Genomic DNA, 14,581 nt, shown 5'->3' with positions numbered 1-14,581 from the left:
TGGGAGATGATAAGAATTATTCCAGAAAGCTCATTTCATCTATAAGGCCTTAATTTCCCTGAACTGTTTAAGTCAATGGACTTCAGTACTTGTGTTTGCTTCCAGACTGTGTTCTGCTCATCATGCTGCACACATCAAAAGCCACTCCAGGAATTTACATTTGTAAACAAAAGCAAACTTTATCTTTGAGAAGGGGGGGAAGCTTCATTCCACAAGACTTGCACCAAATATTGAATACATCTTGGAGAGATACAACCTTTCTATTACACTGAACACAGTTAAGCTTTGGCCTCTGGTGGTAAAAAGAAATTAAAAATAAAAAAATAAATAAACAAACCAGGAAAAGAAATGTCTCAAGGACAAGAGAGCTCAGCTTCTAGGAATTTGAAGGAACAGTATTTTATTCTCCAAATCTGAAGTGAGCTCAGAAGCAGGAGCACTCACCTCTGCCAGAATAAGCTTCTTAACTTCTCAGGAAATGATTTGGCAGCTTGTGCTACGGTAGCACAGAGCAGTTCAAATCCATGCTTAGACAACAAAAAGTTACAAAAATGGAGGCATCAATTGCCAAGAAAAGATATTTTGCTTATGAGTCTACCTTACAGCCTAATGAAATATACTTTGCTTTGGGCTGGATTGCACTGCTGGGAGAAGTGAGCACTCCAGTCACATCCTTTTCTGAGGGTACACTTCATCACAGATGCTGTCAGGTGGGCACAGAGCAGAAAGGCAGTGAAGGTGTTTTACAATGCAGGAACAGGAGTAAACACCTGAAAGGTGAGGACCTCTTTCACAAACTACCATTGCAATTTTCATGATTATTTTGCTTTTGCTTTGGAGCTGGAGATACACAGCTAGGCAGCTGAGCTCAAGAGAGTGGATATCAGTACACATCTGCAATGTAGGAGCTCCAGAAAGAAACACATTAAAGAGGCAGACCATCCTACAGCAGCCTGTCTGATCACTTCACTGATGCCATTTAAGTAACAGGCAGGCAGGCCAGATGGCAACACAGAGGGATTCAAAGGAACACTCACTTTCCAGCCATGTCCTGTATTAATCTTTAGTACTTGCTTTCATCTCTCTTTGGAGATGAAGAACTTTGTGCCTAACAAGGGACAGCTTTAAAAATGCACCCTGCAGCGCACCCAGTTATCTGTTCTTCCCCTCCATAATCACTGTTTCCCTGTGTCTATCTGAATTTATTTTTATTGACTTCTCCAGAATAGCAGATTGCATCACAGTACAAGGAAGCAGTCACTATCTATCTCTCCATAATATTCTAGATCATTCTGAATACTCAAAATTTATGGATATCCAGTTCAGTGCTCTTTTCTAAACAATTCTCATATACTTTGCCAAAATAATGAGACAACAGCTGGTTCCTAATTCATAATTGCCAATTCTGTCCCTTAATGAAGTATCCAGGGTAAAAGAAGAAATAATAATTCATTGGAGTGTAGAGCTCCAGGAATGAGCAAGGACTTTGTGTTTCAGTGGCAGGAATGGAAAACATCTTCTCCGGATGGAGACAAGGTCCTCAGGGTCTGTGAGCACCTAGTATGATATATGACCATTTTTCTGTACTCTCCATTACACAACAGCTGACAAAGTCTTTCAGATCAATTCACTTACCTTAATTTTTCCTTTTATCACTCATCCCAGAGTTCCTGGAACAAATGATCTCCCATCTGAAATGAATGGAAATTTAAGGGCCTATTCTCTGCAAGCGCAATGTCAACCATCAAATACATGGCAGAGAAAATGTAGTGGGGTAGCAGCAGGTAATAGTCTCCTTCAAAAAGTGCTACTTAGACATGGTCCACATTCACAGGGATCTCTAACATGATACTACAGAACAAATAACTCTTGAACAAATTCCACATGTCACAAAGGTAGAGATAAGGACAGGCTAGCTACACTTCTCATTGTGATCAATATATACTAAAGAGGAGGAGCACTGTTTACAGAAACACTGTAAAAATGCCACCAGTACCTAAAATCCAGGCATTATTTGTCTGAGCACAAGCTTTTAATAAAATACCTTATGTTGTATCCATTGAATTAAGCTTGTCTGGGTCTTCCCTCTAGCACTGAGGCTAACGGGAATGAAATGGCCTCAGTTTTATTCCAAAAGCTGTCATCCTCCAAGCAATGTCAGTCACATTCAAGCATCAGGTTGAAACATAATCCAGTGGCTGTGATAACCCCTGGACTCTGAGACTATTAATTGGCACAACCCAAAAGTTTGCTAAGAGCTGTCCCCAATGTTTGTTCATACAGACAACTGACTTTCAGCAAGTAAAAAAAAAAGAAGTCCCCAAACCAAAACCAAGAAAGAAACCTCCTTAGGATATTTAATTAATATAGCTTCTGTGCTGCAAAAACCTAAGGGTCCTTGTTCTCAAAGGCATGTTCCTACTTGCTGCATCCCTGCTGTCTGCCCTGTGTTATTAGCTATAATTCTGACAAAGGCACTTGACAGTACTTTAATTAAAGAATCTCCCAAATAAAATCTAATTAAAAGCTGTACAGCAGGGCTTGAACCTCCTCCATTTATGATCCATTATCTGTTTTATTTTTTCAGATATGTATAAACAAATCAAGGATTTTTAGTTTTCTATTGCTTAAATGGGTTTTGCTTTCTCAGTTTCATTAACAGTATGAAAGCAACAACCTACTCTTCTGATCTCTGTCGGGAATGCATTCTAAGTAGATATCCCGATGCTAATTAGATTTCCCAATATAGGAAATCTATAGTAACTTTGCACCTCTTTTGTATCTTCAAAGGAGGGCTCCCACAGTCACCAATAGCAGAAAAACAACAGAATATCAATCTTACAGTTTCAGTCTTCTCTGAACTATTGAAGCACAATCGAAAATAATGACAACTCAAGTTTTAAGATCAAGAAAGAAGCATTACCTAAGAAAATGAGGTGAAGAAACACTCTTCTGTATAACTGCTTATATTGAATTCCTAAAAGATCAAAGATTACTTATCCATCTCTCCCAGGGCATTAAGATCTCAGTCACAGATTTTTTTGCTATCAATCATCTTGCTGCTTGAAATATGAATCATACTTTCTGCACAGCCGTTGCACCTAAGAGTTGGCTTCAAATTTCCTCAGCTGGCTCATAAGGAGTAGATATGCAAAGGAGGAAATTTTGTTTCCTATTAAGTTACAGTTCTGCTGTATCACAGATTAACACACTATTTTTTGTCTATTTGAATAAACCAACAAAATGCAGCAAAGTGTGGATAGACTAATGAAGTAGCATCTTGTTTTACAGTCAAATATATCCTTTACAAAAAAATAGTGGTAAAGCCGTTTTGATTTATCCTTGTGAGCCTATGTATAAAACAAGAAGCATATAACTTCGATGGAATGTTTTCCTAATAAATTTACATCATCTACATAATTTGAATTATGAACAAGTTGCAATTATATTATAATGTAGCCTATGTCATTAGAAAACTTTGTGCTTATTTCAAATAAAACAATATTTAGTCACTACCTTATTAATTTGTTTACAAAAATAAGTTAAATATATACAAAAAAATCCCAAAATACTTCAAAAACAAACCCAAGATTGATCTAACACAGTTTATAGACTTATTTTAACACATGTCAATTTTTTCAGCTTTTATCAAATTATGTTTTATAGGTACATCGATCACATAAATTTAAAATTACATAATTAGTCACACTGAATCTGCAGAAACTTCAACTTCCTTTATTATCTTTAAATCAGTACATTTGGTTGTCTAATTTTCTGTCTTCCTGTTACTACTCTTAGACTGGTAGGTGCCTTTACTCAGGAGCTGCTCTAATCAAAGCTGTACAAGACTTGATGCTCTGCTGGTCACCATGTAATTCTACCTCGCCAATTATTTAGAAATCTTTTTTCATACAGAATCACAGAATAAGCTGAGTTGGAAGGGACCCTCAGGGATCACTGAGTTCAGCCTTAAGCCCTGCACAAGACTACTCCTGAGAGTCATGCCACATGCCTGAGTGCACTGTCCAAACGCTTCTTAAACTGTCAGTGTTGGTGCTGTGACCACTTCCCTGGGGAGCCTCTTCCAGTGCCCAATCTCCTCTGACTGAAGAACTTTTTTCTATTATCCAGCCTAAAGCTCCCCTGAGACAGCTTCATCCATTCCCTTGGGTTCTGTACTGGTTACCACAGTGAAGAGATCAGTGTCTGCCCCTCCTCTTTCACTCAGGAGAAAGTTGTAACTACAAAGAGGTCTCCCCTCAGTCTCCTCTTCTCCAGGCTGAACAGACCAAGTGAACTCAGCTGCTCCTCAAGCCCCTTCACAAATCTCATGGTCCTCTCTAATAATTTAATGTCTCTCTAATGCCTTTCTTAATATTGTGGTGCTCAAAATCACCCACAGGGCTCGGGGTGAGACACGCCTGTGCAGAGCAGAGCAGGACAATCCTCTCCCATGCCTGGCTGGCCATCCTGTCCCTGATGCACCCCAGGACTATTTTTTCTTGTGTGTCTTGTGTACAAAATCTCTCTTTTGCTGAAATGTAATTCTGGTATTTTGCAACTGTATTAGATTATATTGGTGAAGGGTCTGGTATCAATTATGATCTCTTCATCTATAATAATACTTTTCATAGACATATATTTTATCCTTCTTCAACTCCTACTTAATAAGTACAATTCACAGTAAAAATGAAATAATTATACTAGATTATAAAAAAATATATAAACCTGACTGAATTACAGATAATACGATGTGGAAATGGTTCCATCTTTTAAATCACATCTAAACATATTCCCACTCTAATACTCTTAGCTTCCACTAAGATTCCACTTTCATTTTTGCAAACAAGTCCATGTTCAGATTTATTTTTTCTGATACATTCAGTTGTCCTCAGGGAAAACCTTTACCGCAATAGCAGCAACTATATGTGATTTTTATTTTTTTATTTTTAAGCTCCTTGAGTTAAGAAGGTAGTGTCAGGAAAAAAAAAATAGGAGTAAATAACGGCCCATTTGTCAAAATTTTTTTCTATTCCTGAGGTAAAACAATAAAGAGATAAACTGGTCACAGACATGAGTTGTTGAAAACATTTTCACACATTGTGCAGTCAGTAATTGGAATTTGGCAACCAGATTCTCCAGATATTCTGTCTAAGTCTAGACAGATGTATGCTCCAGATCAGAGATCAAAAGTCTGAAATGGAATTTCTGTTGGCTTCTGTGCTTCTGGGTATCCAAACAGTGGCTATTTTCTTAAATTTCCACTTGTCTACATCTATGCAGTACAAGAAAAGTGAACTGACTCAAAGGGAAATGGGACATGAGCTAGACTGGTGGTAAACAAGGCATCAGAGTGCAAGAAGGGAGATAAGAAACTACGAATCTAGATAAATCATGTAAGATGATGGAAACATAATGGGGAAAAAAATTAAGGTTTTGTTCTGGCAAGGTCAAGGGAAAACAGAATGATTAACTAGGAAGCCTAGATTGTATTTAACTTCAGTAAACTGAAGTTTAGTTATAGTTTGAGACTATTTTCTAAGAATTCAGAAATTACATGAATTATCACTGAATTCTCGATAGTACTTTTGAATGCTCTTACTCTGTTTGCAAGGTTGGCCACATTAATGATGAGCTGTGTATCCAAGGTATACCCACGATTTTTTAGAGAGATTGCTGTTTTGATTTGGCTAAAACTGCCAGGATCAACAGAGACAATTGTGTTCCAGTGCCTGCAAACCTTCCACAGTGTTGTTTAATTTATTACCATAATTGTAGCTAGGAAATTTAGGTGTCTGCTAAGATACCTGATGAAGAGAAAAGGAATAGAGAACAACATAATCCCACATGAACTTCAGGAGACAAAGACACAAGCTAAGAATAAATAAGGATAAATCAGAATAAGTCAGGATAAAGACCCTGATGGAGAGATATACAAGACAGAGTAATCAAAACCAGAACGATCGATGGCATCCAATATATTTACTTTTTTAGCAAAAGTAAAATTGTCTCATGTTTCCCAGCTCTCATCACTCTGTTGTCAGTATCTGTGAAACTTGGAAGCATAAACTTAAGACATTTTAAAGTCTTACTTGGTTAACAAAATGACTTCGAAAAAAAGAATAATGGTGTATTACCACTGCAAGTGAAAGACAGTAGAGATCTTGGTTACCATCTTAAGTTTCTAATTCCTCAAGGTGATGTTCCTATAGTGCACAATGTTGCCATTTCTGAGACAGTTTGTACTGTGCGACTGTTTAAATGAACAAACATTACAGATGCAAATTCATATTCATACAGAGGCAAATTAGAAAACATACAAATTATACTAGCTGTGGAGTTCTCTTTTTATCCATTTGTGAAGTGTGGCCCTTATTTACCTTACACCAAAAAGAAACTTCCAAGTTTTACATCTCATATAATGAAAGAGTAAATCATATGGCATAGAGAAATCAAGGGACACAAAGGAGCTGAAAGTCTTAAACCTTTTGCTAAGCCGAGGTTTGCTTCTGCTTTTTCACTGCCTCATCCAGTCTCCAAAGTTCTCAGACATAGCCATAAAGTTCTTAGATAGCTTCATTCATCTTGAAAATGTTTATCTTTTTTTCTCTCTTTCTTCTAAATCTGCTTCTTTCCTTAATCCACACTTACATGCGATCTCTTTTTGTCAATAAACAACTCTTTTGTATCTTTCCAGGTGACATTTTAGTGAAAACTGAGGTAAAAGAACCATACAGTACTTGAGTATTTCCATAGTTTTCTTTCAGGGGAACAACACTGTCCCTTCTCTTACCTTCTCTTTCTTTAACCTTCCTCCTACAAAATAATTTAAAGTAACACGTAGTTTTTACTGTTCTATGCCAAGGTATACTTGATTTTATCCCAGTATTGCTGTGCCATTCATTCACCACGGAATCAGACTGTACCCTTCTTATGTGAACTATTTAATTTAATGGATCCCTAGCTTGAAACCCTCCAGATGATGCACATTCCTGAGCGGCAAAGCCACAGTTGATGGGAGAAGGCATTACCCTTTTAACATGCAGAGTACTACATAAATCATGGTCTTACATTCCTAGAACATTTATTGCTCAAACATTATTCTCAAAAAGAGTATTTTAGCTTAAATTATGTTTATTTGCTGTTTCTGTTTTCTATTAAGATGTAAGGCTATTAGGTCATAAAAAACCCAGAACATATCCTGATTAAATATATCAAAGTGAACAGCAACTTGTGATTAAATTATTATATGTGTATTTAGAGTAGATTAAAACTGCAGGGTTTGGGGTATCCATTTAAAATTGAATCTAAATCAAATATATAATAGAATCATCATGATAAACTATGGTTAATTTAAACAATATATGGATGTCTTTTAGGAAAGAAATAGAAAACAGTATATATTTTATATTTATCTGATTTGAGGTAACTCTTATAGGCATTCCCAGTCTTTTAAATACCTTATGTTGTAACATTAACATTCTTTCTTTCAGATTAATGCACTTCAGTTACAATGTGTATAACAAGTTGCTTAAGAAGGATAAATCCCAAATCTATCATGTATTAAAATGTAAAAACTATTCAGAAGAGAGGTTTGAGTTATTACCTATGCATTTTGAATTATTCATAAGTTTACACTTCAAAACAGAGTACCAGTATACAAAAGGAAATGAAAGTGAAAACATCCGGCTCGTAATAAAACCTTTTAAAATATTTTCTTATTTAGATTTCAATTTTTTTTCTTTCAAATTTTTAAAGATTTATACAATTATTTAAACTGAGATTTGACTAAGACACCAACATATGTTAATTCTTAAAAAAAATACAACTGTTCCTTCAGTCATCTTATGTAATTTGAATTACGTGGGTATGAGGCACTCTTCTTAAGTATTTGAAAACCAAGAAAAATATGTAATTTTCTTGACTGTCCTATTGATCTTGACAAGTCTGAAATATTGAATAGCCTGGAGATAAGAGATAAAAATCTGAATTCATCCCTAGAAATGGTAAATAAACATTTTGGATGATTAAGATTAAAAAGCCAAGTATTTAAACAAAAATACAATTAATTGGAAGGTAGCAAACAAAAATATCAACATCCGCCTTTATAGGAAGTATATACTGTATGCACCACAATACCTGTATATGCAAACTGAACAAGGTCCCACAGTGCATTGGGGTCTATGCCTTCCATTTTGATCTCTTCTTGCTTGGCTTCACAAACATCACTTGTAAACATGGCAGCAAAGTAGTCAGAGACAGAACTGAGGACAAGTCTGCAAAAAAAGTTAGAAACTGGTGTAACTTGCTTGGATATATGTACTAGAAATTTCATATATTTATAAACTTCTTTAAAAATATTTTCATCATAATTAAAAATTATTAGGAGGAATATATTATTAAAGCACTTTGGCAGCAAAACACAGAATGACATTTAATTCTAATTTGGTTTTGCCTCCTGTGATATGAACCAAGTGGCACTTTAGCATATGACTATAAAACAGACATAGAAATTAGCACCCAGTCTTTCTGATAATCTTCCAATCATGCAGATGTCCCAACTGTTAACAAAAATCTCTCAGTATCAAAGACAACTTAATAATGACAGGCATTTCATACTCCAGAGGTACTCTTCTTTGCTCTTAAAGGCTTATTTGTTACAAACTTTAATGATAGCATGTGATTTTACACAATTTATAATTTTTCCACTAAACTGTTAGTAGTTTAACATGCTACTTATTAAAAATATGTAATAGAATCACTGTGTAATACAGTGTTTTTGTTAATAAATGTGTCCAAGGAAACTAATTTGAAAATACCTACAAAATGTCCATAGCTTGTTGTTTAGGGATCTGATATAGATAAATCAATACCACAGCATGTATCAGGTATGACTGTAATTACTGGGGCTTTAAGTTAAAGCATTCTTCAAAATACCATCTACAGTGAAATTCTGATCTTATTAGGGCTGAATATTCACAGATGATCTTGAGATAGAAATGCAGTACAGCTATAAATAGTGTACCATGTGCTCCCATAAAGATGGTCACATTTCTGGATTAATTTGAAAACATGATATACAAACATATTAACAAAAGACACCACAATCACAACTGGAGAACTTGGAAACCAAGAGAAAAACATTTAGCCTTTTGTATATTGTTATCTAGTTTCTTCAGGGCAAATTACTATTTAAAAAAAATAGTGAGGATAAGTTAATTCTTATCAACCACCGTGGTAATTGATTGCCTTTGCTCTCTTAGCTCACCCCAATAGCTAAGTAAATTATGACAGCTTGAATTGGCTTCATAATTTTACAGTGCTTTAAGCTGCCATATTTTACCAGCAAGTAGGACAGCTTGAAGACATATATACAATCCTTGCCTCTAATGATGGGAAATGACTAAATAGGCATAGTAGTTTTACCATTTTTCATGTTGTGCTCAACCCTAGCAATCATAAATTTTAGAAATAAACATCCTAATTCATAAAACAGTTCACGTTTATATTTATGTAATGACTAAAAGGTAACGGTTGACTACAAAAAGATGAACTTAGAAATAGACTTCGGTGCTGTCACCAGAAACTCCTAATTGACTATTTTTTCACAGAGGAATATTTACTTCTACGTTTGTTTATTTATTCTATATTATTTATATATTATTAACTTTGTAAATCTTCTTCTAACATTTTTTCTGACCACTTATAAATAAGTGACTTTACTGTTCATAGATGCTTTAATAAAAGCATCATAAAAATCACAGAAAGGAAAAATGGCATGAAATACTGGCAATTTTCTATGAGATAAAAATTCTTACAGATAGCAAACATGTAATTTAGGTAAATGATTGAGATTTTCATTTGCGACTATTTTGCATTAGTTGTTGCTTCATCATTTAAATTCAGGTATGGGTATTCAACTTGGTCACTTGCCAAAAGCAAGGCCAAAACCCTTGGCTGCATCAAAAAAAGAAAATGGATAGATGAATGAACAGAAATTTTAATACACCGGTTAATAATCAGTAGAAACATTTTCAAACAGTAATATCTTGTATTTTAAATTCACATAATTTATGTTCAGCAGTTACTTATTATATAATCTTACTGTATATATATTGTCAAATATAAAACAAAAAAAATCAGAGGGAGGACAGAAAAAAATAAAAAAAGGATTAAATGTCTTTCACAAACTTCTGTAAAAATACATTATTTTCTACAGTTTGGGTGAGGAAAGTCAAAGAAACTATCTAATGGGTTTCAGCTGCAGAGCATTCAGTCTACAAGAACACACAAGAGCCAGTACAAAGTGGAAAAAAAATAAAATAAGATACATGTCACGTCCTCATCACTCCCCATTTTTCTTAGAGGTTTATCCCTACTGGTTCATACCATCTACCAAAGAAGATGGCTTAAATGAGCAGAAAGTTCTGTGATGTAGCAGCTCACCTACAGAAGCAAAACAAGCTTTTGAACTGAGTGATAAAAAAACAAAATTGGGTTTTTTAAGTGTGTCTTATGTTAATCAATAGTTAACAGAAATACTGAATCAGCTATTTCATACACTTACTATAACCAAAAAAAGTTGATTGCAAGACACTAACTTTTACCTTGGGAAGTGCTCTGCAAGTTGAACTGAAGTGAGCAGAACTTGCTAATTACACTTAATTCTAAAAGGTGACACCTTTTGTAAATCTTTATTGTGTTCCAGGGCTGAGATGGAAGATCAAAAGTGAGAAATCAAAGAGATCAATTAAATTGTAATGATCTGCTGCTTTTTGTAGATCAGAAGGCTCCAAACAGCCCTAAATCTTGGTTTAAAGGCATGTTGACCTATTAATCAAGAAAGGTCAGGTGGCTGAGGATGTCACCCTTTTCAACTTCTGATCTGGCAGTGAGAATACATAATAAACTCTTTCATCCTTGAGACTCATAGCAGGTAACTCATGGCTTAAAATGGGTTTGTGAATGCAGAAAGATTTTCTCCAGATTAAGGGACTTCTTTCTCTTTACAACTAATTTCAGCCAGATAAATTTCTGGTTTATTTTATATGTAACCCATATAACTGATTAGGGTTGTGACCTTTTTTTCCCGGAATATCAGATTTTAGTTTAGTTTATTATAGAATATTTCTTTGCCACTTTCACAACTGTTTTCATATACACCTTTGATAGACAATTGCCTCAACACTGATGGTGCATTTATTAATTAAAAGAAGCAAACAAACCTTGATCACTTAAAATCTTTAAGAGAACTCTTGCAGTATTTTATTTCCAACTGAGTAGAATATCAGATGTTACTTGGATTGAAAAATTCATAGACAAGACATGATTTTTTCTCCACATATATTATGCTAGGACACATAGAAGCTGAACATTCTTGAGAACTGGGTCCATGAGAATTTCACTAGATTTAACAAGGCAAGGTGCAAGGTGCTGTACAATGGGTCAGGGCAACCCCCAGTATCAATCCAGGCTGTGGGATGAATGAATAGAGAGCAGCCCTGCTGTGACAGTCTTGGTGATGGTTCTGGCTGAGAGCCTGGACATGACCCAGCCATGGGCACTCCCAGCCCAGGGAGCCAAACGTGTCCTAGGCTGCATCCAGAGCAGCGTGGGCAGCAGGGCCAGGGAGGGGATTCTGCATCTCTGCTCTGCTCTGCTGAGAGCCCACATGGAGTACTGCATAAGAACAGCTTTAATTTACAAAGATTCTAGGGAAAAAAAGGTAATATTTAAAATTTTTCCATACTACATTTTAATTTTCATTTACCTTTTGACAGATGGCATTGTGAAAGTATGCATATATTTATCTATTTGTCTTTGCCTGCATATATATGCATTCAAAAGTATTATTTCTTTTAAAAAGCTGCAATTTTAAGCTCTGAGTTCTGAAAGGAATAAAATCTCATATTCAATGAATAGTGGTATAATTCACAGTACGGGAAGGACATCAACCTGTTAGAGAAAGTCCAGGGCTACCAAAATGATTAGGGGGGTGGAGCACCTCTCCCATAGAGAAAGACTGAGGGAATTTGGCTTTTTCAGCCTAGAAAAGAGAAGACTTAGGCATGACTTAATTGCTGCCTTCCAGTAACTGAAGGAGCCTACAAGAAAAGTGGAGAGGGACTCTTGATATGGTCATGTAGTGATAGGACAAGTGGGAATGGTTTTGAAGTAAAAGAGGGTAGGTTCTTCCACTCTTCAAAGTCCATTTCAGTTACTGCACCTTCTTCCAGTCTACGAAGTAATAGCATTAGTATTCTGGTTTAATACAGTAATAAAATATCTCTAGCTGGAAAAGGACCCTTAAGGCTTCTAAAACAAAAATAAACTATGTGATTAAGCACGTGATCAGATGGTCCTTGAACTCTTACCGCTTCCCTGGGAAGCCTGTTGGAGCTATTTACCACCCTTCTGCTGAAGAACCTTCCGTCCAATCTGAACTTCCCCTGACTTCATTCCATTTCCTTGGGTCCTGTCACTTGTCAGCAGACAGATGAGATCACCACCTCCCCCTCTGCTGCTCCCCTTGAGGAAGCCATAGATTGTGATGAGGTCATCCCTCAGCCCTCTTTTCTATAGGATGAACAAGCCCATTGATCTCAGCTACTCTTCTTGCACATTTTCCTTCAAATCCTTTCACCACCTTGTATGCCCTCCTCTGGACACACTCCAACAGTGTGATGTCCTTATACTGTGGCTCCCAAAACTGCTCACAGTACTCAAGGTGAGGTTGTACCAGTACAGAGCAGAGAGGGGCAACTGCCCCTTGATGGGCTGGTGATGTGCCAGGTGCACCCCAGGGCTCTTTGCTGCCAGGCCACTGCTGACTCATATTCAACTTGCCAGCAACCCAAACCCCCGTGTCAAGATTATCAATCAAGCTTAATATTAAAAGCTTATCTAAATTGCCTTGCTGCTCCTCTGATAGTAGGATTTTTTGCTGCTGTTGTTCTTCCCCACCATATTACTTGAATGAATTATTTTTAAAATCACAGACAGTGGGTTGTGTTAAACAACTCTGTTCAGATGCAGTGTTTGATATGGAAAGTTCCTCAAACCTTACAGATACATAGGGCTGCTGTACTGCTTTTACTCTGCATTTTCCACATGCATCTGTTAATGACTAGTGCCAGAAAACAAGTCTTCAGACTATATAATGTGCATTTTCCTTCTTTCATGCCCTGCTTCTAGACTTTTCTTCCTTCTCTGCCTGGCTTTCCTTTCTTTTCTGCCTGGTTCTTTATTCTTTCATCTTGCCTTTCAGCTAAACTTTCTCTATTTATTTTTCTCATTCTACTGATACTTTTTTTTTTTTTTTAAATTTTGTCTCTCTATAGTAGCACTCAAAATGCATTGAAAAAGTTGTTACTACTCAGAGCACCTAAACAGACAATGCTAACTGCATTTTGTTGAAGGAGTTTTATTAAATTTATCTTCACATGTTATTTAAATACTTGTAGAAAGATTGGAGCAAAGTTACTTTCCTTTGTATTTCTTTGTTTTATAAATTCTTGGTAATTTTCCAATAGTTCTATACTACCTTTTCTGCCATGGTGAGAGTTCCCTGTGACCCTTTTCTCGAGTATTGTAAAGAAAAAAAACTTCTAAGAGAAAGGAGAAAATAAAAACTTGGATTTCTCATTATACACTCAACTAGACTATATTATAACAACAACAAAAGTAGGTTTCTTGGTTTCTCAACAAGTGCAATGAAAGTCAGAACTGTAAGCTGAGGACATAACTCCCCTGCTATATCTTTCATTGAATTTTCTGTTTTATTGAATCCAGTCTCTGTTATATGGGAGTGTTTTGTTTTAATTGGATAGGGGTAGATGAATTTTAGCCTTATATCACATTTGTTCTGGTTTTGCTTCCCTTCAGCACAGAGTTCCTGCATTGTTCTCTGCAGAATTACTAATCAAAATGTCTTAAACTACATTTTAGACATGCTCTAACATTTATGCAATCCTAGATTGAAATTTCAATGAACTCTCCAGCACAAATATCTGTCTAGACAGTCTGTCTGTCTGTCTATCTATCTATCTATCTATCTATCTATCTATCTATCTATCTATCTATCATTATTTGCGGTGACTTTAGCTCTTTTCTTCACAGCATTTTTGATGTTTCTTCAGCAGCTGTAGAATACAGAATTTCAAGTACGGTATCTAAAACCAGTGCAATTCATGTAAGGTATCTTCACTTAAAACAACTAAATCATTGATGGCAAACACATATTCTTAATTTCATGTTGACCCATGTGATTATTGCTTGATTAACAATTTTCATTTGCCCTGGAAACAACTGGTGCTCTGATCATGCCACTACAGTTCATTACAGAACAATATTTACTTCCCAAATACACAACAGGAGTACATGGAAAATAAAACCAGAGATGAATGACATGGGAGAAATATAGAAACTTTGTGTCAACATAAAAAAAAAAAAAAACGGAATTAGAGAGGCCTAAGATCAGATACAGATGAAGACAGTAAGGGATATGATAGTAAAGAAGGGTTTCTGTAAATACTTTGGAAGCAAATACAAAATTTTTGAAAAATTTTGTGCACTGCTCAAC

The 14,581-nt window shown here is 35.8% G+C and overlaps 1 protein-coding gene across 1 annotated transcript in view; it reads right to left on the bottom strand.

Moving 5' to 3' along the window:
• The window catches only part of KLHL1 (kelch like family member 1), a 180,368-nt gene that overhangs the window by 110,176 nt on the left and 55,611 nt on the right, over window positions 1-14,581 (bottom strand). The window contains exon 3 of the mRNA XM_058829544.1: window positions 8,140-8,276. Coding sequence (XP_058685527.1) covers window positions 8,140-8,276 — 137 coding nt within the window. The remainder of the gene's footprint in view (window positions 1-8,139; window positions 8,277-14,581) is intronic.

Source organism: Poecile atricapillus, chromosome 1 (genome assembly GCF_030490865.1).
Source record: "Poecile atricapillus isolate bPoeAtr1 chromosome 1, bPoeAtr1.hap1, whole genome shotgun sequence".
Classification (NCBI taxonomy): Eukaryota; Metazoa; Chordata; class Aves; order Passeriformes; family Paridae; genus Poecile; species Poecile atricapillus.
This window is presented reverse-complemented; position numbering and strand designations above follow the sequence as displayed.